General features: G+C 42.4%; 1 protein-coding gene across 1 annotated transcript in view; it reads right to left on the reverse strand.

Moving 5' to 3' along the window:
• The window catches only part of igf2bp2a (insulin-like growth factor 2 mRNA binding protein 2a), a 37,890-nt gene that overhangs the window by 8,645 nt on the left and 1,877 nt on the right, over window positions 1-27,368 (reverse strand). Inside the window, exons 3-8 of the mRNA XM_031858309.1 lie at window positions 7,262-7,310; window positions 6,079-6,130; window positions 3,633-3,696; window positions 2,810-3,100; window positions 2,227-2,361; window positions 144-266 (exon numbers count right to left, since the gene is read on the reverse strand). Coding sequence (XP_031714169.1) covers window positions 144-266; window positions 2,227-2,361; window positions 2,810-3,100; window positions 3,633-3,696; window positions 6,079-6,130; window positions 7,262-7,310 — 714 coding nt within the window. The remainder of the gene's footprint in view (window positions 1-143; window positions 267-2,226; window positions 2,362-2,809; window positions 3,101-3,632; window positions 3,697-6,078; window positions 6,131-7,261; window positions 7,311-27,368) is intronic.

Consider the following 27,368-nt stretch of genomic DNA (forward strand, 5'->3'; position numbering starts at 1 on the left):
TGTGTGTGTGTGTGTGTGTGTGTGTGTGTGTGTGTGTGTGTGTGTGTTTTCCTGAAGGTGCTAGTATGGCTACCAGCGTAGCAGCAGACTGCCGTAGGCGTGTGTGAAAGCGGAAGGCGGGAGCAGTGGAAGAGGCGACTTACGAGGAGATGGCAATCTTGGTCCCTGTGTCCTCCTCGATCTTCTTCAAGTTGCGGCCCTCCTTCCCAATCAACCGGCCCACCAGGCTGTTGTGGGCGAGGATCTTCAGAGGGATGTCCTCCGTCCTACATATACAAACACACACACACACACACACACACATACAGACACTAAGGTTAGATAATAGAAGATAAGCGCCGCTGAGTGTCACTGATGTGGTGTGAGATATGTCATGGTGTGATGGGGATGAACAGGAATCTGGACAGCTGACCAGCTGGTTAAAGCACAGGGCACAATGTTAAGACATGAGCTATTTATTTAGTGATGTGTGAACAATTATGCCTTTTACAGATTTTCACAGAAAAATGACCAGATTTTCTTTTACAAGAACGAAGATCAGTTCAACCCATTTCTTTCTGGGTCCACATGCAACCAAACGTTTCCTGCATCAAGAAGACACTGTTCACTGCGGTTTACAGTAAACAAAGTACTGTTGCAACAACCACAGCTTCAGGTAATAGGAGGAGAAGAAAAGAACAGGCTAGAAACAAAAATGATCTGCTGATAATGTGCTGCAGTCCTGCTAAATGATTTAGTTTAATTCCTCATTATTTCCTAATATGTTCTGAGGAAGTTTCCTGGAAAGAACCAGTAAATATTGGTTCAATTGTGACAGTGTTCAATTGGTACACTTCCAAATGAATTGAAGTTTTAAATCTGGGCAAGCATGCAACAAAAAACAATGCTGCTTGTCAAATCCAATATCAAGGACTTTTATGTAGTATCGAAGGATTATCTTCAGAGTCACAGTTGAGAACTGGTATTCTTCCTCTTGTTGTTGAAGTTGGTAGATATAAAATATATGCAGGAGAACAACAGATGGTGTAAACTGTGTAATTTAGGTGAAGTGGAAAGTGAGTTCCATTTTCTTTTGTGTCGCACAGATTATGATGATTTACCAGAGTTTATTTTCTGTAAAACAATTTTAAGTATTTATTCAGATTTCCAATTATTTGTGATATTTCTTTGTAGACAGTCAAATGCAGAGGTCAAATTTCGTGTATGTGTATATGACAATAAAAAGGGTTTCTATTCTATTCTATGTTCATTTCTAAATGTGTGGCATCTTGCTAAGAATTAAATGAGAAGATCGATACCACTCTGTGCAGTAAACAGGGAGCTACAGCCAGCAGTCAGTTAGTTTAGCGTAGCATACAAGCTCTGTCCAAAAGTAAACAAAATCCACCTAAAAGCTCACTAATTAAAACAGTGAATTGTATTTCAGTTTTGTGCAGGTGAAACAAATGCGATATAGGCAGACGAGCTGTTTCCCCAGGTTTCCCCCTTATATTTCCCAAAATGTCGAACTGTTCCTATAACAGAATGAAACCTGGCTTGGATGTCTTCCTAGCAAACAAAAGAAGAATAAGACCACAGCTGTGATCACAAAGATTTAAGACTTCCTCTAGATGTCTAAGACTTCCTCTAGATGTCAGGAGATTGGCAGGAAGCACAGTCTGAAATATGTGTCTATGCTTAATGCTCAAATATTCTCTGATTCAATAGGAGCCCGCGCTGATACAAAACACTGGGCATGAGAAAATAAATAGCCTTTAACGAAGCAAATTTAAGCGTAAACTTTCCTAGAATGCAAGAAGAGAACGTTTTGGTTTAAATGAATGCAAATGTCTTTTTCTGAACGCACTTCAAAACAAATATGGACATACACACAAGCTGGGTGTTGATGCTAAGATCCAGCAGAAGCTCAAAGAGTTTAAAAGGTGCAGTGTCTTGTTAAAAGTCTCACGCACAATTAGACAAGTTGGCCTCGTTTCTTAAATGCTAAGCTGCGATCACGTGTTTGCCTATGTGAGTGTGTCGTGTGCTTACTGCGCTTACTGTGTTAGTGTTTCAAGCGAGAGAATGCACAGTGAGATTAAAAGGTGTGCAGGCAGGTTAAAGGATAAGATTACAGCCCTGCAGACATTATGGTTAATCTCTCTGTGGGAGCATATGCATGCTCTGCATAAGCAACATCTGAGTGCGTGTATGCGTTTTTTTGTGTATGTCAAAGTGAAGACTCACGTCTTGGTCTCGCTGGCTTCCTTCTGCATGATGTCCAGGATCATGCGACAGGCGGATGAGCAGCCATCAGGAGTTGAGTGGATGGTGATGGGCTTTTCTGCCGCACCTGCATTTTCCTTCCGATGAATGTCCACTCTGAGAAAGGGAGAGACAGACAGACAGTCAGAGTAAAATCTCCTTGCATTGTGTATAAATTAATAATTATGTTGGTGATGAATGTAATGAAAAGAAGATCAAAAAGACAACAATTTAAGGTATGAAAAAGAAGGGTAGCAATTTAAGAATCGGATGGTGTTCTAATCACAAAATAAAAATATAAGGTGAGTAAGTAAACATGCCGTGAATTATTTGGGTTTCTCATTTCCAAAATCTGACAATTTATTTTATTGCTTGCCATCTTGCGTCAAATCTCAGACTATTGGTTTTCAAATGCAAGCTTCGATAAACAGTGCCAAAATGCCCAATTCATTCAAGCCTCAGCAAAATAAGAGCAGAGCTGTTTGAGAAGTTGGTAAAATCATTTAAAAAAACAGGAAAGCTAAAAAATAGCAGCAACCACGCAAGGTCATCAGAGTAAGCTTACTTGGACTGTGTCTGTTTGGTGACATTCTTGATGGTGAGGCCCTCTTTGCCAATGATGGCTCCCACAAACTGAGTAGGCACGAGCATGCGCAAGGGGAAGTCGTGTTGTCTGTTGCGTGGAGCGCCATAGTCTCCCGAGGGCCCGGGCTGAGAGGTGCCCTGGTCCCGGGACGACCGACCCCCGCGCCGCGTGCGGGGAGCCTGGTCGGGCGGAGCAGCATCCATGTCCACAATATATGACAGCTTGAAAGAGTAGTCTTCAAACTGGTGTTCCGTTAACTTCTCAATAGCTCTGGGGGGAGGAACAGGCAATTTGCATTTCAATTACAAGAGGCCGTGGTATTGTGCAAACTGGCTCAGTGGAATAGCTTATTGGGACATGCAGTGTTAATGTTATCAATTTCAATTTTAAACGAAAAAGGTCTCTTCCTGCTCTCTGTGATCACGTACACTGTGTTTTAATACAGACACACTCACGATGTATTTGTTCTCATTTACATTTTCCCTTTACACACTGAAACGTTAAGCCGGCTTTTTAGGATTCATCCACTGTGGGCACCATTTTCAAAAATCTCAGCTCCTGGGTGAGAAAATGTGAACTAGGAAGCAACTTCCTTGGGTGTCACCGTGTTTGATTACACACGGAACGATTCGGCCTTGCTCCTTGTGGATGTACTTTTTAATCCTCCAGGTACACAAAAAGTACACAGACAAGTAGGTAAACAATGCTGCTTGTCTGTGCATAGGTAAAAAAAAAAAAAAAAGGTACATCACAAGCCTTAATTTTAGTACTTAGAATTAGAGTAAATATTTGTGCTGCTTACTCTTTAGCTTCGTCCTTGGTTGCGAACGTAACATTCACCACTGCTGTTTCTGTATCCGTGTTCACTGTGAGACAAGACAGAGAGAGAGAGAGAAAAACATAAAATAAAGTTAACAAATGTTCGGGCCACATTTACACATGCCAACAGTAGAGTAGGTCTTTGTTGTTGCTGTAGGTGAGTCAGACACGTGTCCAGGTTCTCGAGGTGACCCAAAGAGCCTCTTCTCTGTGTGAATCCATTACAGCCATCACCACACTGGCTTCCCTCCAGACCAGGCAGCTGCCTCTACAGACAGGAGCTGCTAAACACAATAGCCTCTCTGCCACTTGCACAATAACGGATTTAAGTCCGACACGGCAGCCTAAAGAAAACAAGTTATCGATGATAAAGTGCAACCACTGGGTCACACCTTGGGAAGACTATTGGTTCTGCACTGCTGCTCAGAGGTAACTCTGCCACAGTTATGGGTTTGATTCCCACTGCGACCATGCATGCTTTAAATGATTGAACTGCGGGCTGACTTTTGACTCAGGTGTCCACAGTTAGCACATGCAATGTTAAAACAAGCTCACGATGAGTCAAATCATTAATTATTTGATTGACAGAAAATTAATTTGCAACTATTTTGATGATCAATTAATAATTTAAATACATTTTCAAGCCGAAATGACAAACATTTCCCAGTTTCAGCTTCTCAGTTAGGAGAATTTCCAGCTTTTTGTTAGCTTGTGATATTGTAAATGGGATATAATTAGACTGTGGACTACCAATAACTAAAAGTTGAGTAGTGTGGCAAAATAAGCACATCACCAGCCATCATATTAAATGCTTTTTAGGGATATTTTTCTATGTAACTCAAATGTGTATGTAAGTATAACACAGTATGTCTTATTCATGAAATGCCTTTTGGTCTACCAAGTCCTCTGTCAGAAGAGACAACGGCATCTCCGCTATGTCAACCAAGGATCTCTGTTTGTGTAACTGTAAAATGTCAAAATGATGAGTCAACAAATAAGCCACTGCTCTTTGATGGCCAGGAAGGATGCCAAAGCCTGCTTAAAAAAAACATCCGATGCAGATACTTTAGATTTCTCGGAAAATATATTTCTATGAGTCATAGAAATAGTGAAACAAATGTTTTAAAGTGGACTTTCTTTCTTTTGAAAAGTGGCGGAAATAAAAAATAGGCATCAGATCTAATCTCTCTGTCAGTGAAAACGAAAACTTCCAAACCTTTGAGAGCGCTGCGGACAGCAGGTTTGGAAGGGTAAAAATCAGAGAGACTGCCCGGCTGGCTTAGAGAGGGTGAGTGGGCAGAGCATGGCATGGTGCCCGGCCCCAGTGTTCACAGCCAGCTCTGCCCCGCCCCACCCCACCAGCCCTGCCCCGCCACGGGCAGCCTTCACCATGCCACAGAAGACCATGGGACTCCTCCAAAACCTCCCCTCGTAACCAGAGCGCACGGACGTGGGCAGAGAAAAAGTGACAGACAGACAGGAAGTTGGACAGAGACACAGAAGGCGACTACAGCGGGGACAGAAACATGAGCGAGCTGGCTCTCTTGAAAAGGGTTGATCATACGCGGCTACTGGGCTGACGCTTGTGGAGCCAGGCTGAAAGAGAAAGAGGAAATGCTGCGCCGGTGTCTGCCACAGTACAGATGAAGTGGGCCATTTTACGCCGGCGTCTGGGAAACTCTGAGTGGAGTAATTTCTCTGCTGGTTTTTCTTTTAGCACCTGTCATGACTAGAGTGGGCGGTAGTTGGTGTTGGCTGCTTTGACGCATGCTGAGACACTGTGTGTGTGTGTGTGTGTGTGTGTGCGCGTGCATGCAGGTTAGTCAGCCCTATGAACTTTTAGCTGTCTACACACACATGCACGAGTAGTAGACGAGCACACACGGGGACAAATAAACACACACACAGACAAACACACACACATATACACACAAACTCCATCAGACTGTGCAAAAGCCTCACCACAGGCGCCTACAGAGTCCTCCCCCATTACCCCGATGCCCCTCAACAAAACACGCGCTCAAGCAAACACGTACAGGCATAAACAAACACACATATATAGACACATTACTGCTGGATGTCTGCCCACTTCAATCCATACACTGAGACCAAGGGGACCCGTGGCAATACACAGTGCTTATTATAGAGGCTGCATGTAATTGAAAAGCTGCTCTCCCTGGATCAAATTGATATGACACACGTGCGCACAGACAGAAAAGATGATAAAGGCTGATTTATATGCAAAGATGGGTTATGTTTAGATAATCGGTGTGTGGGATGGTGGTAACGAGGAAGTCACGTCACACAAGAGACTTGACTCACTGGGAGGTCTGTGTGTGTGTGTTGCTAAATAGACACACGTGCATTGTAAAGCTGGAGCCAGATGATGATGTGATGTGAAGAAAACAGGGAGGAGAAGAGTTCTGTACCTTGTTCCACATTTTCTACAGTACCATACTGAGCGAGAAGGCCGTCCAAAACCTGAGGGAGAAATGAGAGCGTGGGTTAGAGAACGACAGCCACTGAAAACACACGCAAGGATACACACACACGCAGACACACACACACACACACGTCTGGTGCTCCTGGTGTTTATGTGGGCCAATGATCAAGTAACAATGTAGCGAGTGGAAGCAAACAGAACTTAAGAGACTCATTTAAATTCCCTTTGACATTTGTAATGTATGATAATGTTTACACAGTTGATTGCTTGTGATTGGACGTCTCTCCAGCTGTTTCGTAGCAACCGATTTACACAAACTTGGATTTTACTATTTGAGGCATATATGAGTTCATAAAACCTGGTTCAGTAAGTTTGAAAGTTACTAAGAACTTATTGAGGACATGGTAACTGCTTTTTAAAGGTACCAACTATAATACAAATGTTAAATTCAGAGGACAACATTAAAGAATTGATATAACTCACAGAATGATGTTTTAATACATGGACAACACACAAAACTATAGTTAAATTATGAATGTTTTCTGGTGCCGTTGAAGGTCGTTTATATTAGTAATGTAATTTTGCTGTTTTATTCCAAATAATGATCTATAATAAAGGCCACAAAGATTATATTATATTTGAGATTTATAACTATATATTCATTTATAGATGTCTGCCTGGATAGAGTATCTGAAATTAGGGAAGGGTTTACTCCCCATTTTATTTACTACTGCACGTGCATATATATGACTACATTTTATATCTGTCAAACAAAGAGTGAGAGTCTGTTATTTCTAAATTCCAAAGTGATCTGAGGAGTTTTGTGAGTTTTCTCAGAGAGTAGATAATCTGGATATATATAGTTATAAACCTGAGAAATAGGAGAATCGTCAGGCATGACGACAGAGACACTCGCACAGAAAATAAACCAACGTGGACCCCAGCGAGGTCGCAGATATTGATGCACAGAAACAGTGTCATTCACAAAGTAACTACCACTGACGAAGATATAAGTGTATACAAGCACCCAAATGCTCAAGTCTACAGAGAACAAAGTATAAAAGCTGGTGACTCATGGTTGGGAGACCAGTTTATGTGCTACCTGGTGCTTCACTGCATCACTTACACACACACACACACACACACACATACACAGACAAACAACTGACCTCCCACTGTAGATGAGGGGGAATGTTCCGGATCTGGATCTTCCGACTCCTGCAGAGATGAGAGACACAGACGGAGTGGATTTAACAGACCTGAACCACACACTCGCACACTTGGGAGTTACAGTTATCTGTTGTGTTGGGTACAGAAAAGCCAAACTCATAAACAGTATGGACATTCAACAGCTGAGAAGCAGGGACGTTTTTAGTGACGAGGGCAGAAATGCAGAGTCAAAGCTGTGCACTAACAGTCGGTGTCATCTTTACTTTGTAAAACACCCACAGCTCAGTGTCATGAATCAAAATAATGTCGTAGAGCTGCTGAAAGATATGTAGGTTTATAGGTGAAGATGTTTATTAGACTGCAGCTAGTGACTCTCCTACAAGTGCTATTCTTAATACTCTCACTACGACACGTTGAAGTGACACAAAAGACGTGAATAAGCAGATTTTGATGAAAGTGGCTGTAATTAATACAACAAGAATGATGAAGCATAATATGTTAGAGATTATTAGAGAAAAAACAACCATACATTTCTGCATCTATTAGTTCTTTATCAAAACACGTCAGTCAGAAGGCAGGAATATGGACGTACAGATGCAACAGTGTCCCTCTCTGGGCGGACAAACCGCCTGCTGACCACAGGCCGTTAACAACTACATTAACGTGAGAGAGTCCAGCTCCGCAATGAGAGCTGCTGATTTAAAAAGAAGAGAGGCTGGGGGAGAATAAGCCACACTGCTGAGCAACCGTATCCCCCCAAAACACAAGTTAAGGACAATTAGGATGCACAGAGTACAGAAATAAAGGAAATGATATAAAAATGATATAAAAGAGGTAGATCTAAGTTCAGCAGGATTCTCTACCGGAAACAAAGACGCACGGATGCAAGCAAAAAACACTTAGTTCATTCCTGCATCTTCGCCCTGCATTGAATGCATGTGCTCACACACTAAGCCACATTTCTCTATCTAGGCTTTGCATCTTTCTCTCCGTATACGTCTGGGCGCAAAAAGACTCCAGGTCAGAATTTCCTGTCAGCAGCGAAGAGAGGACGATGAAGACCACGCCGGCAGCTGGACATGAATGAATGACTCTTTCTGATTGTGCTACTCGAGGAAAAAAAAAAAGAAACGAAGAAAAACACACAGAGCCACACGGATTTAGGAGAGCCCTCTCCTCTTCTCTCCTCTCCTCTCCTAAACTAGCCAACCACCCATCTAAACTATTGTTAAAACATTGAGTAACATAATAGACTGCTCTCATTGATTAGAAGGTAAGCAATGACAAAAAAGTGGACACAAATAGTGGAAAATGTTCAATTTCACATATAAATCGCATTGATATTAATAACTCTGTACATCTATGTCAGTAACTAAAAAGTAAATGTTTCCATAAATAAAATAAAGGGAAAAATGAGTTACATCTGTTTTTTCCTCTGTCATGTGTGTCCTACAACAAAAACTAACAGCAGACAGAAAACAAAAACTGTTCCCTGCGTTTACGGTGTCCTGCAAGCCTTCTGTCACTGATGGTTTAAAGCGAGTGGCTCGATGAAAGATCTCTCTTGGCAACCGGTATCCAAACAAGGGTAAACCAATACAAATCAGCCTGTACCACAAAAACACATCACCTTTTTGTTAATGTAGTAAACAACCTCGTGCTGTCCAAAAGCAGCCAATAGCTGAAAAGCGTTTGGCCAACTCCAAACCTCAAAACAGCCCCAAACTCTGGCCTCCCCGAGCCGCCCAATAAAGAAACTAAAAGATCCTTTCATTCAGCATCCTCTGCTTAAATAGCCTTGTGGAACCTTAGGGCTCAGCTGTCTATTGTGTTTTTGCTAATTGATTTTCTAATTGATGTAATGTTAGACTATAGACATTGAACCGCAGCACAGTGACGACCTCCTCTGTGCTCTTAAAGAATGTGAGAGGGTTCGCTGTCAGGGGAGGCCAACTCCTGGAGGAGAAAACTGTGGGAGGTTTTTTTTTTATCAATATTGTCTCATCTATCTGTCTATCAGCAAGACCTTTGTGCCTTTAGTTTCTTCTCTGTAGCTTGAAAATGTTTAAAGGCCACTTGCTTGTCTCTCATCCTGAAATATGCAGGCTAGCTCCCTGAATGGACATTTCTCGGAAAAAGTGACAGCGTCTCCCGACAGTTCTTCAAGGTCTCATTTTCTGCATGCCTGTGGCCGCTGGCTAACCATAGGATCACTGCTTTCTATCACTGTCTGTCTCCAGGGTAGGGAGAGGCCCATGATACATGCCACCCTGCAAAATATACTATTGTGTGTCTGCAGTGTTTAGGTCTAGCTACAGACATCGACTGTCCTCGGGTTATGTGTGTTGCTTTATAATCTGGGAATAACCCTACGGCATTATATGAAGCAGCAGGCTTCTGCTAATATCTGTTTGTTTGCATTAAAGGTGAACCCAGCGCCGTTTCTCAGCTCCTCCTTTCCCAAAGTCCAAAATGAGCTGCAGTAGGAGATTGAAGTCAACGGTTACTTAATGTTTGTTGAATGTGACCAAGCCGTCTTCTGTTGGTTTGGAGCAGACTGCCAAGAGAAAAAAGGAAAGAGAAAGCCTCTCAAGTTCAGCCTTTAAATATCTGAGGGTGGCCATGTTCATTTGAAAAGCTAATATTTACAGCGCCCGCCTGCATGAGGTAAGAAACTGTGTATGCGAACACGCGTGCGTACTAATACACACACACATGCATAATAGGAATTTAACCTCTGAGAGGGCGGCGGACAGAGGGGTGAGAAAGAGGGTATTCATCCCTCGCCAGAATTTTGCAGTGTTCCTAAAAATAAACATCGGATGTGAGTGAGATAAGTGCTAAATTATACATTGAAAAACTATTTTTCGAAACTTTTGTTTTCTGCAGTTTTTTTACTTTTGCCTTTTGATGAACATTACACACATTAAGACAAAGTGGCTCAGCCGTGGTGCAGTGGTAAGCCCCGTCGCCTCACAGCAAGTGGTTCAACGACCGGGAATCGAACCCTGATGTGGAATTTGAATGTTCACTTGATTGATCACTTGGTTGTAACAAGTTTATAAAACTGTAAAGAATAGTGCTACGACGATCAGTTGTTTTATCTATTAGTCGAGAAAATGTATCCATAATTCAAGGCTGTCAATCGTTATCGTAGTTCATGTTCATGTGAGAATTGTTGCTTTTCTTGGTCTTACCATGAAGAAAAATTATGTCTTTGGGTTTGAATTATTGGTCGGATAAAATAAAATGTCTGACGATGTCACTTTGGGCTTTAGGATATTGTGACGCCCTTTTTTCACCGTGCTCTAATGTTTTCTTCAAACAACATTTCCTTCTCCGCTCAAGAATTCGGTCTAATGAGGCCTTTAAAAGCCTTGTTTACGTTTCCCTCCCTGCTCCGTGCGGATGTACCCATGCTGTCACACATCGGCTCATAAGGCACGCTGTCCTGTTCCCAGCGGGGAAGCTCTATCTCTGGATGAATAAAAAAGGCATCCTAAATAGCCTTTCAGTCTGCGAGCCCTGTCCAGAGCACACTGCCTCACAAATACTTCTGCACACACAGTCACCTCCGATAGAAAGCTCACACCTAATTGTTTCTACATGGAGAATTCACCTGACCGACGATGCTTTTTCTCCATTTAACTGTAATTTTCCTTTCTCCTGTGTCCATTTAGCTGTCAACGCTCTCACCCACTGACACTGCAAAAGTCTCTAATTAAAACCTGCCTCGCCGTTGTTTCACACCAGCCACATATTTGCTGCTTAATGCTGAACGAGATCATTCATTCCTTGTGGTAAAATGGTGAGCGATGTCACCAAAGCGTTTTGCTCTTGCTAAAAGCCACATTTGACGACAGACAAATGAAGTCCACATCTGTCCCGAAACAGTCCGATGACAGACTCAATATCACACGCAAGATAATTGATGTTCAAACTGAAAGATGATCAGGCATTCATCACAGCCATATATGTGAAGATAAAATAGGAAATGAAAACGTCCGTGGTCATAAATCACACTGGAGGCATGCGGTTATGCACCTATTATATGATCATATTACAAATCCTGTAATATGCACTGTCCAAGCAACACTAATGTGTCTGCCTCTTTTATGTGTGGCGGTCCAACGTTTCCGTGCCGAGTGCAGTATAATGTGATCGTCTGACAATCAGCTGCATTTACAGCTACATGTGCATGTATGTGAGCTCTCACATCATCAGTATACTGTCAAGACTGTAAAGCTCAACGCTGACGAATACTTCTTATTCCTTTACATCTTACTGCAACAAGCACTGATAAAAGGTTTAATTTATACCCAGTCTAGACGTGAAACAGCACTATCTTATATGGGTCAGATTGAGTGGTTTGGTCAAATAGCCTGGTGGTCTTTATACACCAACCACAGACTCGTCTAATCTGAATTAACCCAATTTCTAGCTTTGACCCTTAAGCTCTTAAGCGCTTAAATGCTCTGAAATCTCAGAGAGGAAGCAACAAGTCAGCAATATTCAGAAGACCCATACTGTGTGGGAGATGTCCCTCTGCTCCTCTTTTCAAACTCCGGCGGCACTCCCGCTGTGTCCCACTCGGGTTGTTGGATTAAGACAGATCTCGGGCCATTTATTTGTGATGCTCCTATAAGCACTTCTCTTAGGCCCATCCAATTGTTGTGGAGCAGAGATAACAGGATTTGTATGAGAGAAGTGTCTATGCATTGTTATTGTCCTTCAGACAAGGCGGTCGAAGCAGGAACCTTCTGATTACTTGATGACCGCTCTTCTTTCTGAGCCATACCACCCCATACAGATGGTTCATTAACTATGTTTTAAATAATTTACCCTCAGGACTGAAATAGAGATTGAATGTTCATTATTGACCTTGGAAACAGTAGTTGGCAAAGCAATGTCAGCTGCTAAGACTCAACAATGTATTCAACTTTGGTAAAAGGTCTGCTGGTGATGAAGGCACCAACCCATGGCACAACCCTTAACCGTGTTCACCTAAAGGATTGTATAGTAGAAGAATTTTGCAGTCTTTGCTTGCCATTGAGTCGAGTATCATTATAATTGTCACCCATCATCTAACTAAGACAACAGCCATTGTATCTTCTCTTCTTCATTGTTCCCTAACCACACATTTTTCACACTGATACTGCAGAATGAACAAAGCTGCCACTCCACGGTGCCGCTAACCATCTCATCTCAGCGTGTATAGCGCTCAGGTGCCTGCTTCTGTTTCCCCTTCCAGCCCTCAGCGGGTGAGAACTCATCAGAATTCAGCAGGCTCACCTGGCTGCCTGTTTCTCTTCACACATTAGTTTTTCTCTGTGGCACCGAGGCAGGGAGGCACATGCAGCTCTAATGGAAGCCACGGCCTTCCCGTTGACGCTCACTCGGCTGCTTCATAGAAAGATGTACATAAGGAGAGACTCCACGTCGTTGCTTCACCCATCTCGTGTGGTACAAAGTTCATTGGTACGCAGGGAAATTTCAAGTAGATTAATATTTTGTAACAGGGAATGATTGAGTGTCACATGATGGGGGATAATTACAAGTGACTCAACAGATTTTCAACGACCCAGGTGAAGCAAGACAATCATGTTTGAGATCTACCAGCATGAAAAAATGTTTTGCTCTGATTCAGACAGTATTTTCTCATTGTCAACTGTGTCAAAATAATCGTTTGTAGATGCTGATTTTCACTACACGTCAGCTCAAAGATATGCAGATAATGTCATAAAGAAACGAAGAAAACTAACTATTCCATAACTTATTTTATCTTGAAGTGTCAAAATTATATTTGCATACTGCTGCTGCTGCAGATATGAAATTATGTCCAGTCCTCAGGTGTAATCAAAACAAATATATTTACAGTCAGTGATAAAATGCCACGGGGGGGGGGCAGCTGACACAAAACAAACGTTCTCCTGTCACGCCTACTAAGCCTGTGAAATGAGTATTTTAAAGTGTTCCACTTGCCTATCGCTGCGTCAAAATGCATTCCTATGTAACTGAAAATTGTTTGCTCCAACACAGCGACTGACGCCCCTCAGTATGGCTTATATAAATCAAATCCTTCTCGCTCAGTGAAAAATCCAGAAACTATGAATATGCCAACATTGTTCGTTTCAAAGTTGAATTACTGCACACAAGAGTCCACAAAAAGCCCATTCTCAGTGTAAGTGCGCCGGAGGTTTCCACATCAAGCAAGCGTGTGGTAAGTATCATATTGGATCGTGATCGGTTTCCAAACTAGCTGTGATATTAAAAAACAACAACATGCTTGTACTTAACTCACATTTAAGGTGTGAAAACAGCCTTCGTATGTCAAACTGCACATAAATCATTCTGTACAATTAAGGTCAAATATCCAAGTGAAGAAACAATAAGCAAAATACATATTTGAGTGGAAGGGGACTTTTAAAAATGGTTACCACACACACGCACACATATACCAACAACCAACCTTCCAGCAGCCCTCAAAAAGAAACACCTAAAACATATGCGAATAAATGTGACGAACAGGAAACATTATGTGCATTCCTGTTCAGAAGTGATTCCTGCTAACCATGCACAATGCAGCAAACTTCATTCAATGAGCTGCAATGACAGACTTTAGTTCAATTTACTGGCGCTAAAACCACTTCCCTTGCCACTGAGCCACAAGCGTCAGACTGAATAAATAAACAAACAAGCAGAAAGATGATTCACGAGGACTTGCAGAGTCATGTGCCACGCTGCTCTGTCCTGTCCTGCGCACATCAAACGCTCGCCTGCTCCTCCACACTGCTACTTCACCAACCGAGGACTCCTCTGAGTCCCCCGTCACAAAGCACGCAGTCAGCACTGTCACTGACAGGCACGCAGCGAGCCCACAGGGACACAGCTGACACGCAATCACACACATCTAACACAAACACACACACACACACACACACACACTAATGTACAGCTGACCGGTGTGCCTACTCTTTGCTACATGCACACACACTGATGTATTTTCTGTTGTGTCTCTCTCACACACCTCCGTGCTAAGAGCTACTGACAGGTGAATACCAGCTCATACTGTGTCGGTGCAGTGTGGGTCCGCTGTTATCTGCTCCTCATGGCTGCTTCTGTTGCTTTATGTTGAGTTGTGCGGCTTGCTCCTTAGATCTCATCCTTTAATCTGCCGACCATGAGGTATTATACTGTAGCCGGGAGGGTGAGCCCGTCTGCCATAGGTGCAGGTCCCGGCAGGGTTAACCAGGATCAATACCTCATGCACACCACTCAACATTACGAAAGCCCTCAAACTGATTCCCTGCCTGCTTTCCTCCCTGTCTCCGGCAAGTCTCCAGTCTGTCTCTCGGCGTCCCTCTCTCTCTGCCCGTCTCACTGCTCCCTCCAGCTCCCTCTGGAGAGCGAGCTTTAAATGTTCACACACACATGAACGCACTACCTCTGCTCTTTCTCCTCCCCCCGTCAGCTTCTCACAGAGTGAGGGAAAGCGTGTGAAGCAGCTAGCAGGAGGTGACTGAAGATTCATCCTCTGAGGATCAGAAACACTGACAAACCTGGTCAATAAGCAGCATTTTTCAAAAACAGCCCTGCCAGTCACAGCTGCTGTCACCGAGGAGTCCTCGCTCTCCAAACAGCGGCAGAACAGAGCTTTTGGAAACAGCGAAACACACACAGTGTTTCTCAAACACAGGGTCGAGGACCGGTGCCAGGCCAGGTGGCACTGGCTGACACAGGCATGTAATGGAGCATGAGTTTAATTGTAGCTGTGTGTTCGCTTTTGATCATTTAAGTTCTAAAAGATATAAAATAATACCACTGTTAAAAATACCATTTTCTTTACTTTTTATTTATTTTATTGGATCATATTGCCAATACTCTTATGGAGTGTGTTACAGTTGTTTTAGCCCAAACAGGCTCATTTTCTGACATTTGACAAGCCAAATAATGAATGATTTATACAGGAAAATAACTGACAAATTGGTAACGAAAAGTTGAGTTGCAGCCCTGAAATATTTATTCAAATTCTTCAGCACTCCTAATCAATGTAGAGACCCGGTGGTTATTAATAATTAATGTGAAAAACAAAATAAATCAACCATAAATCAACAGTTATCTATGTATTTATCAGTTTACAATTGCAAGTAAAGGAAAACAGAACCTGCGATAGATGAGACCAGATAAAGAGATTAAATAAATTGCAGTGTAGCAGTGATTTTACACAAGTGACTGAAGTGTAGTAAAGTAAATAAAGTGCCGTTTAACCCGATAAATCATCAAGAGATTAACAAGGCGGTGGGATTATCTATATAGGTCGCACTTGTTGGGAGGACAGCACAAACTGGTTTAAGGTTAAAATGACATCAATAACAGCTCGAAGCATTAGAGAGACTGGATTATATTTACTGACTGCAGAGGGTGGAAAAACAACACGTCACTGTTTTCCTCACTGTAAAAGAGCCGTTTTTATTGTTTATGGGTGACCAGCTCTACTACGAGTGGAGTCAAATGGATAAGGGCCTCCGATACATTAATTGCATACGTAGCGCTCCTCCCAAAACCTTGAATTATCTTATGTCACGTGACTCGCAAGTGGCTGAAGTGGCATTAACCCTGTCCGACTTTAATCCTGCAGCTAAAATGGCTCCAAATCCTGACCTATACTCTCTGAAATGAGGCAGGGGGCTTCATAGGAAGTTGATGCTGAGGATGGTTCAGACAAAGAGCTGTGTGTGTGTGTGTGTGTGTGTGTGTGTGTGTGTGTGTGTGTGTATTTGTGTGTTTTGATGACAAGTTTGGAGGACGCCTGTATGCTGTGTGGGAATGTAATATAGACTAATTCAATTATCGGAGAAACTCACAGGGTTTCAAGCCCTGATCAATATCCGATAAATACTTGAGTAAATATCCTGAGTTGACGTCGATATCTTAAGTTAGGAAATCTGAGCTCCACTGCAGAGAAGAGCTGGTGGAAATGCCTGTTGTGTGGGCAGCATTTAAAGTGAGACGGAGAAGGCGAGGGAGAATTATTGGCGATTGTAGAGAAAGCCTGAGGGGAAGGTTTGTTGTTGGTGCCTCTTGTATATACTGTATGTGACTATAAGGCACTCAGTAAACGCCTGCTGAGCCGGAGCGATTCTTTAACTCACAAAAGCTGCAGCCTCCGTGACGGGTTACGTTTGTTTATCGTCTGTCTTCTAGGTTTGATTTTTAGACAAAATACAACAATATGAATGCAACGATACACAAGCACAGTAAGGTCAACAACAAAACACATGTCAGGGTGCCACCTGAGGCTCAATATCAAAGGATTAATAACAATTAGAGACGGTCTATGTTTTGCTTGAAAGGATATTTAAGGGTGCAGTCCACTAATTCAACAACTATTTCCAGCTTGCGACTCTCCTTCGCACAGAAACACCAAAACAAATCTGCAAGCATTTACGGGCGGGCTTGCTTTCATCATTCCTGGCAGAAAACATACAAGGCCGGTTCCCCTCTTTAACAAACACCGTGTCTACGTTAAAGGGGCTATTAGGAGTGAGGGCTGACCTGAAAACCTGGCGCTCATTCCATAAGCCACAGCACAACTGCTCTGAAAAGCAATAGGCAGTGTTAGGAAAAGCAAATCAGAGCTGTGTTTTATCTGCTGGCATTTCTGTTATTTGGACAGACATTTTGTGATCAAATCAGAGCCCATCTGTGTGTGCGTGTGGACCTGGGTTGTGAATCATGTGCCTTGAGCGTAGGGATGCGCCAGCTTTGATGATGTGCGGTGATGGGGAGGAAGCAGCAATACTGTAAATGCTCTTCAAATGTCTGAGGTGGCCGGGCATCCATCAAAGGGTGCAACAACTAAACTTGAAACGGGGAGAACAAACACAAGTCCTTCTAACTGTTACTATTCTTTAAGTGTAGCATATTTAATGCATCATCTTCAGCGTCTCCACATCAAAACATTCTATGTCTCTGTAATTTATTCTCCCGCAACGTCAAACGTCCGGAAACCGGCATGCCTGGAGTCACTTCTCACACCACTTAAAACAAAACAATCTGAGCAACCATCTCCGAAATGAACTGTTGCCTCCCACTCAGGGGAATGGCAGGAACACAGAGGCACTGTACAAACACACACATTATGCATTACACATTATGGCATGGACACACACACACACACACACACATGTCTACTGTTGTCAAAGAATTCATCTTGTGGTAATACGACTCTACTAAGAATAATCTGGCTGTCTCAGTTACACTATCTGATAGGGTGGCTCACATTCAGCTTACAGTACACAACATAGAGTTGTAGGCTACGCTATTTACACGCGGTCATGCTAGCACACAGCCGGCTTCATGCTGCGCTGCCACGATGTGCCAGGGGAGCTGTGACATTGTGAGCTGGAAGGAGGCGGTGAGAGACGGCGCACGCACTCTAGGTGGTTCACATGACATGGTATGCTGACACAAAACATGCGCATGCAGGGAAAAGGAGGAGGAGGAGGAGGAGGAGGAGGATGGAGGGAAGACCAGCGCCAAATGCTGCAGTGTAAAGAGAGTGTGACTCTCCCTGGAGCGAGGAGGTGAACTACAGCTGCATCTTGTGGAATTCAGCATCAACTGAAAAAGGAAATCACCTGAATATGCACATAATGAGCATGTTGAGGTTCAGTAAACATGGGGGGGGGGGGCATCTTACAAGACCCCATTCACTTTTGCAACCCTCCAACAAGAACTCATGCATGGCTGCATCGGCATCAAATATTTAAAATCCTGGTGAGCAGAAGATCCGTGCGGTTGCCGTTGTTGTTTTTTTTAATCAAGATCGTGCTCTGCTATATAGAGGCACTCCTCAATTGGAATTGGATTTGTGTCAGCGTGTGCTTCATTTGACCTGACAGGGACGGCAATTCATCAGTCAGTGTCATGACGTTTGCATGCATGACAGAGGTGCTGCATTGCTGGCTGTGCAACCAGTGTGTGTAGGCAACAGCTGAAGACAGATGGTAACAAAAAATATCAAGAACTTATTACTAAACACATACGCTCAATCAATCTCACGTACATTTTGTCAGTTTCAGTTTCGTGATGTTTTACTCGTAAAAACAGCGCATTTAAAATGGAAACATCTTAAAAAACAACAACTCAGGATTGCCATCGCACTCCTCGCGTAGGCTAAAGTAGAGCTACCGCAGCAGCTATACTGCACACATGGGAAACCCTGAGTATAGACTGTTTAGTGAGATGCACACAGATTGAACACGATAAAACATTCTGCGGCTCCAAGGAAACATTAGCCGAGGGTCAGGAAGACAACAACTATTTACAAACAGTTTCTTCCTTATTCTGCCTCTGTGTGTGCAGCTCTCTGCAGCGGCTGTACGAGAACACTCTGCTACAACCTGACGTTTGGTGTGATACAATCAAAGGGACTCCCATGAGGTCTTGCCTTCTTTCTTTTGTTTTACCCTGCAACTCTGTTCTTCCCTTTCTGCCTTTCCATCGTTCTCTCACTATCGCTCTCTTTCACATACATGCTCTGTCTTTCTCTCACACTACGACTGACTGGGTATTGGCATAGACTGGGTCACTTGGCAGGGAGGCAGATGGAGCTGTACTCTCTAGCACCTGCCTGGCCCATATTACCCGACCCATCTCTGGCTCAGCAAATCATAGCCACCATCAAGCACAGCTGCGTAAAACAACAGGCTTTATGGCATATCACAATTTGCCAAATGCTAAAAACTACTTCTGCTGAAACTAAACTGCCACAGCCCAGTTCTAAAAAACATACGGGTCGCAGGTGGTGGATGTAGATACGTGGACTAATAGGCGGAGATTTAGTCAACGATTTAAAATAATGACAAGAGCGCAATTTAAAAAGAGATTTACATGTTTCCACTTGACAAGAATAATCAAAATCATTATAGGAATAGCTCAACAGTTATGCTACACTAATTCCCTTTCTTGCCGTGAGTTAGATGAAAAGATAATACCACTCTCATGTCTGCATGCTAAATACATGAGAGTGGTATGCTCGGTTAACTCGTCTGAGCAGGAAGACCAGAAACAGGGAGAAAGAGCTAGCATGTCTGTATGCTAAGCTAAGCTCTTCATATATGTATAATGGATAAACAGCCGACCCAGTGGTCAGATCATACCCAATTCAAACTATTCTTTTTAAGACAGATAAGAAAAGTAATGTGTCAAAGGCTGCAATGTTACAGTTCTACAGAGCAGTATTAGAATGTGTGCTCGCTTTCTCATGTATGGTATGGCCATTATACAGCCCAGGAGAAAAAACCTGATGGACAGCTTCAAAAGGTATCTGAACTATACCACATCCGCATCCAGCAGTAAGGTCAGTAAATGTTCAAGGACTCCTCACACCTCACCATTCCAGTGTTTCCCAAATACATTTTAAAAAAAAACACAAAAAACATGGCAAACCAATTCACATTAAGACTGAATTTCTGCGTAAATCATCGTTGCTGACCATTTTTACTTTAGACAAATAAATTACACTTGTGTTCAGTCTGCAAATACATTTTTATTTTTCTTCTATTTTAGCGTAATAATTACATTTTCTAACAAATGCAAAAAAGAGCATAACACATAATACATTCACATAAACACTAGCGATATGACCAACAGGCCTGTGATTTAATGCAGTCAACCTGACACCTAAAATAAAAATGTCTCCCTCTAAAACTAAAACAAAGCTTCACCACAGTTTCAAGACAGAGTGGAGTTTAATGGGACTGGACAATGTTGGGATACCCCTTTAATAAAGTTATATTCAAACAAACCACCAGCAGGTGGCTGGATATAAATTAGGATACAAACTCATTGAGGGAACAAAATCAGTTGATAAGAAGGTAAGACTCGATGTGACAATATACACACTGTCACTCTCAAAGAAATCCTCCTGTTCATGAGCAGACCCATCACGGTCTGTTATTAAGAGAGGCCAAAAGCCAAAAGAAGCCTCACAAGGGGGGGGGGGAGAAATACTGCCCTCTGTCAGCAGTGCTCATTTCTCCCCTACGCAGAAGCAAACACACTCACACACACACACACACACACACACACAGACAGACAGAGGAAAGCATGCGTGCGGGTCATGCGCATGTCTTTGACTCGGAAGTCTTTTGCATGTCTTCCTCTTCCGTCAGAGACAGTGTGAAATAGAGGAAACACAATGGACGGACTGTGCTCCAGGTTGTGTTGGAGGCTCAGCTGCGTGTGGACCATACTGTAGAAGACTTGTTCTGTTGGGGGTGGGGGGGGGGGTTTCCCAACTTCCGTTGGATACATATGGAAATGGATGGAAATGGATGGAAATGGTGGCTCCAAGTGGGTTTATGAATAAGAAGGGTCACAAAAGGGCTGCGGCGGTGACATAGATGGACAGCCCACTCAGCAGTTTTCCCTGCAGCACTTGTGGGAAGAAAATGAACACATGATGGTTTCTATGAAGCAATAGCTGTACACACAACATTTTTTTAAGGCACCTTACCAGGCTATAGAGTGAGCCACCAACACACAGCTTGAACTGCCGTTATAACCGGTAGGGATGTTTCCACCCTCTTGGGAAATGGGTGAAAATTACAGGGTCCCAAAACTGACGGCAGTTCATAACAAATTGAAGCCGTAATCACGGGATTCAGACAGCGATATCTAAAGATTGTATAATGAATCTTAGGGCGCTGCATGCAGTATACACTCAACTTTTGCATGGTGTTCTGTACACTGGAGGTCTTTTGGTTCATTTCTAAAAAACCTTCATCATTAGAGCTCTCCTCCTATAACCAAGCAAAACACTCAAAAACTGGTTCCCATGGCAACGTGGAGAACCTAACCTGGATCAGTCGGGGAACTGAATACAGTGCTACCGGTAAACACGCAAGGACACACATATTCACGAGAACAATGCCGCAGTTTTGCTCCAAAGTCAAGATGCTGTAAATGTCAGATGTCTGTATCTCTTTCTGCCGTATCTATTTTGACATTTGCTGCCGCACAGAGAGCCGACATAATAAAACAAATTAAAAAATCCCACCTCTACATGGGAGAAATGGTGTATACAAAACAATCCATGCATATTATTTTATATTATTACACCATATACAGACGCTCCTGGAACCAGGGGCAGGTTTAAAAAGATTTCAACGGGGGATCCAGACTGAGGCATTGTTTTAAAGAAAGAGGACACATTTGTAAAGAGAGTAAAAATGTCAGGCATGCAAACTCCAGTGGAATAAGAAAGGTGACAGCTCTGTGAATAAGGCTTTGCTTTGCAACAAACCCCTTTAAGCATGTTGCCGTTGGGCCAAACAAAGCTAAAGCAGTTGAGGAGGAACTACACATTAAGCTATCTCACTGTACACATCATCACATAGATTGTTGTTGGCATATGATGTAACAGGTGATTATTTCAAACAAATTCATACTGTGTGTGAAAATGTCAAGTTACTTTGTTTGATTACAACTGTGAAGTCAAGCAGGGTCCCGGGTGAAGCTTCAGGCCAACAGCATTCCCTTCCTCAGGCTCTAAGTCAGTGTAACAGAGCCTCTTTATGAGCCTCCATCCATACCACTCAACCTGCTTATACGATTGGCTGCATGTAAGCGTTGCGGCCCGTGGCTCACTCTGATTGGCTGCTGGGAGTTTTCGCCGTATTCATTTCACCTGCTCGAGACCCATCAGAGCTATAATGTTCCAGCGGGGTTATATGGTGTTGATATGGGACAAGGACGGGGTCTGGCTGTGTGAGAAATGCCACCTGCTGTGCACCTCAGCTGCCCATCCTTCCATGGAAACCACACCCTTGAGTGCACACAGGGCACACTGAGAGGTGAGTCACACTAAAGTTCACATCCGGTATTTAGCATTCAGGTTGGATATTACAGTTTTTTTTCTGTTTCTTCAGTGTTGAACACACACACACACTGAGCAACAGAGGGATATAGAAAAGGAAGGAGAGACAGAACAGCTGTTACATCTTCAAATGACTTCCCCAAATGAGAACTTGGGTACAAACTGCGACACTCATAATCATTATTTATAATTCATTAAATATTCATATGAAGCACATTTAAGATTTCAGCAATTCATCAAACCCTGCTTAGCTCAACCAGCATCCTCAAACATCTGCTCAAACCAAATGTTGACTGGGACGGTGATCACAGACAGACAGGTATGTACGAAGTCATCACAGTCAGCACTGAAAACAAGTGCGGAATTGGAAACTTTATATTCTATTTTCTAACAACAGAAGCTGACTTCAACAAGCCAATGAGAACAAAGAAAAATGGTCTCAGTGGTTGAATTCAAGTAGGCTTCACGCCTCTCATCTTTAATCAATGAGCATTTATTTTAGCTCTTGGGGCTCTTCTTTACTCTCCTAATTCAATACTGAGAGGTAATGCGTAATGGTCAGGTCACAAATAAAAAAAAAACAGGCAGAGGAAGCATCCCCTCCATCTCGTGATTTAGTATTAACAGAAAAATACAAGACTTGGGACGGTCAGTCGGAGAAATCCTCCTCATCTCAACCACACCTTCCACAGCTACCTCGCCGCTGCTCCTGAGAGTCCCCTCGCTGATCGCTTTACTCCTGGTTGTAATGAGTGTAATTCTGCAGTGAGATATTACTCATGCAACAGGTTGGAGGAGAATATGAATGACAGCTGAGAACAATTTTAAAAAGTGTCCCTACAGTTGCTGCTGTGATGCACATGCAAGCGTCTGTTCAAAGAAGGAGATTCCAACTCTCGCGGAGCTAAAACAGCGATCCATCCCACAGGTCTGACAGACACACAATACATTTACACTGCTCTCACTTCTTATCTCACCGCTCCCTTAAGCTATCCCTGAGCTAAAGCAGCAGAAAAAATATACTCCACTTTCATGAATAAAGTTAATAATTGCCATACAAATCTAGGGGAAGGGCTCAAATTTAAATTCAGTAGCTTGAACAAACTCAAAATAAAAGGTTTCAGCCAATACCTGACAAGTAGATCATTTTTTCTGAAAGTGTTCAGGGAGAACTTTCTCACTTCGCTTTTTTTTCCCCCACACTTCATGAGCATTATATAAGACAATAAGGGCTCAGTCAAAGATAATTTCTTCTGCAACAGGACGTCTGCTTCACTCTTATAGAGACAGACAAACCGTAAGTCAGAGAGACACCGACATGCTCTTTGAGGCATAGAATCCTGGTGAAGAGACAACTCGTGGATGTGCTCCCCTCACTCCGCGAAACGGATTGCTTTGCGCGATCCCCTCCTCGCAGGCAGGTGAAGGGGAGGAGTGAGGAGTTAGGGAGGGGGATGCAGCGGATGTGGCTTTAGAGGGGAGCAGTGCAGTGCCTCCTGCCATCACTCCGGACAAAACCAGAGTCTGAATTGGAGAGCTTCCCCTACACCCAGGATCAATTGGGGAGTATTAATGGATTCAGAGTGGATCAACTGATGGCTATCATATTTCGCTGTTTTGACCCAGTGTGGACTGACAACCCAGCTCACACATGTGCATGTACCCCACTGTGGTGCATTGCAGATGTTTACACCCGTCTTGGTTTGTCTCCTTTTGCGAGAAAAAAGGGTCTGGCAATCAATTTATCTTCCTCAAACAACATTAAGCAGTGATCTTGGATTCATGAAGAACACAAATAATTCAACCTGCATTTATTGGATGCTGCCGAATGGAGAGTAACACGAATGGATTGGACACGAATGGATTTAGCACTCAATCTGAAATTCATCACCTGTATATTTGAACACATTTTCAGTCCCGTTAAAGTCAAAGATGTAAAGGAGATAATCAGAAGGAGAAAGCTGTGGTTTTGTTACTATCACGGGCAAACCAAGCAAGTAAACAAACTTGTATACTTCTCAGGAAGACAGCTTTAAATGTGCTAACCCCACAACAACAAGGCTGTCTTCACATGCTTGACATTACTCATTGATCAGGCTCACAGAGAGGGATCACGTTGGTCGCTTTGTCCACACCTTCAGCACCTTGTCTATCTGATAGTCAAACAACACTGCATATTGTTTATGTAGCACCAGTATCAATAAACACCAAGTCACACTCTGTTTCCTGGTGTTGCAGAGACTCAGCCACATGCTTTGTTTAACAAGGAAACTGAACACGGGTGAGAATAATTCTAATGTAAAAATAAGCCACCATTCAAAAAAAAACTTGAGTAAAAAGATTTTTAGGTTTGAGCAAACAAATTTAATTATCTCATCAAACTAAGAGTGATTCTTCCAATCAAACATAGACGATATGAATTAAAGAAGTATCTACATCTATTATCTACATAATCTGAATTCTACATGAAGCTACTTGTTTTCTCTAATGTCTCAAGAGTTCTTTTGTATTGGTTATTTCACCATCAAATTATTTAACAGTTCTTATTTCAGACAGAAATTAAATAACATGTATACAAAAAATGAACTCACTAATAATAAACGAAAAAGAATTGATTCATTTTGAATAACAGTTGTCTCAGCAATGAAATACAATTAATTTAACATTAAGTAGCCTACATTATTATAACAAATCAAAATCAATAACGATCGAAACAATAATTTTAGTAAAAATAACCCTGATCATTTAAAGATATCTATTTGAAATACTACTGAAGAAGTACAACCAATTATTCTGTTTCCATGACCAGAAGTTTTAACTAATAAAATCAAAAAGATAGTTTACTTCTGCTTAAATTATCAAAATAATATGAAAGCTGACACTTTTAAACCAATTTGGAATATGAAAATATAAATTGTATCCAAGTGAAATAACATAATAAATATATATAGGACATCAAAACTTCAACAATTCAAAGTTGCATTTAAAAAAGGCCCAATCTTTTAATAAACACATTCAAAAACTAAACGCTATTACAAAGAAAGTATAAGAAACAATCACAAGTTTTACCTTTAAAAATATACATAATTTAATGGTTAATCCCGTTATGCCTAATAGCAAACATTACACAACACAGATATAAATAAACTGTAATCACAGCAAACAGCAGCTGCAACTACAACAGTCTCACAAAACCATAACCAGCAGGCCTGAAGATGAACTCACAGGCTGCTTCCTAAATGACAAAACAAAAGCTGGTGATTGGTTCCCTCCTCAAGCCCTGTATATAGTAACCATTCATCATTTTAAAATCAAATCATAACAATACTTGTAATTATTATATTATCTAAAACAAAGAAATACAGCTACAAAGTATTCTAAACCTGTATTATTAAATATAAAAGTTATTTCTGAAAATACCTGAGACAATGGATTCAAATGATATCTCTGAGATTGAAAATGTGCATCAGTTAGCTCTATAAATTACGAATAATAAGTAAATATTGTATTTACTGCAGGAGCAAAAAAAAAAAAAAAAGTGCTTATTAATCTTTACATTTTAAATCAATGTAACTATTTCTGCAACAATAGACAAAGGCTCCAATAATGTCTAACAATGACTAGAAAACTGTAGGGAGGCTTTTAACATTAAATGAAATTATCACCATGGAAAGCATAATCACAACATGGAGTTTCACTGCCACGTGATTTCGCCCACTTTCCACGGATTCAAAATGAACACCTGTACGTGTTTTACGCTGCACTCATATCGACCTCAACGATATGGCGAAGAAAAAAAGAGGGCCTGTTCAGATCATGCACACGCTGTCCACGCGGTGTCGACTGGACACATGCAGGTACATGTATGGACATTTGCTCTATCTGATTCCGCCTATAGCTGCGCAGCGTGCAGGGGCCATCGTGGCAGCCATTATGAGGCTCTCCAACATTGCCATGGCCTACGTGCACACTCACTGTGGGGAGTGGCGCGAAGCTTCTATACAGTGTTGCGCCTCGCAGCTTACAAAACGAGAATACAGCACCTCAGCTCGATCAGTTCACGTTTCAAACATGCAGATTTGTCTTTAGCACAGCAAAAACAAGGCGAAAGCTGCAAAGCAGGAAAGGAAGAAGGGGGAGGAACGGTGCTGCTAGCTCATAAAGTATGGGTCACGTGTTCCTCCACGAGGGGCTTGAATATTTACCTTACTGTCACGCAATGTATTCTTTCCTTAAAGCCAAAGGCATTGTTTTGAAAAAGGGTGGAGCTATACGTGTTGAGTGTGTAGAGCTGCATAATCCACCACAAACGTTAGGCGTTTACTACGTGTTACGCATTACGCCCAGGGAGGAGGGGGGGGGGGGGTAATTATTATTTCCATGCGATTAAAAGCTCGTGGATTTCTTTTGTTTGTACACTGCGTGGGCAAGCTGATACAACAGCACACAATATTACAGTGGTGGCGTGGAGTTCAGTGTTGACCTACAGATTTGCTCACAAACCTTCAACTCGCCCTTTCCTTGCACGCGCGTACACACACACACACACACACACAAGCTGTGTTTCTCGCATACATACACACGCGTGCATATAGTAACCATAGAGGAGCCTCGGCTGAGCTGATTGGTATGCAACTCATCATGCATTGCAGTGTTGCAGTCAATAATGAAACCTAACTTTATCGCTTACATACAGGGAAACCAAAACCAAATTATGCAGCTGCCATGACAGTCTGATTACAGTACATATGAGAGATTCAATTAGCATGTGATTATTACATGTATGCACTGTGTGTGTGTGTGTGTGTGTGTGTGTGTGTGTGTGTGTGTGTGCGTGCGTGCGTGCGTGTTACAGTGGGATAGGCCTTTGCAGATCACGCGACATGGCAGCAGCCACCATGTGTTCTGCGGATGTTGGGACTAAATTGTTTATTTGTCACCGTCTTTCTTTTGTTCAATCACCGTGTAAATTACATTTACATCACCAGGGAATAAAACAGTAGCCTAGTTTAAAAAAAAACACACACACACACACATAGAATCCGAGAAGAGAGGGGAAATCTGCGCGCTATATTTCACAGCGGAAGCCTACAGGTCACACGGTCTGCCATGGGGCACAGTATAGGCATATGACACAATGTGTGAATGCGTGTGTGTGTGTGTGTGTGTGTGTGTGTGTGTGTGTGTGTGTGTGAGAGAGAGAGAGAGAGAGAGAGAGAGAG

The sequence above is a fragment of the Anarrhichthys ocellatus genome, unplaced genomic scaffold, assembly GCF_004355925.1.
Source record: "Anarrhichthys ocellatus isolate YVR2014 unplaced genomic scaffold, GSC_Weel_1.0 scaffold20, whole genome shotgun sequence".
In the NCBI taxonomy this organism is placed as follows: domain Eukaryota; kingdom Metazoa; phylum Chordata; class Actinopteri; order Perciformes; family Anarhichadidae; genus Anarrhichthys; species Anarrhichthys ocellatus.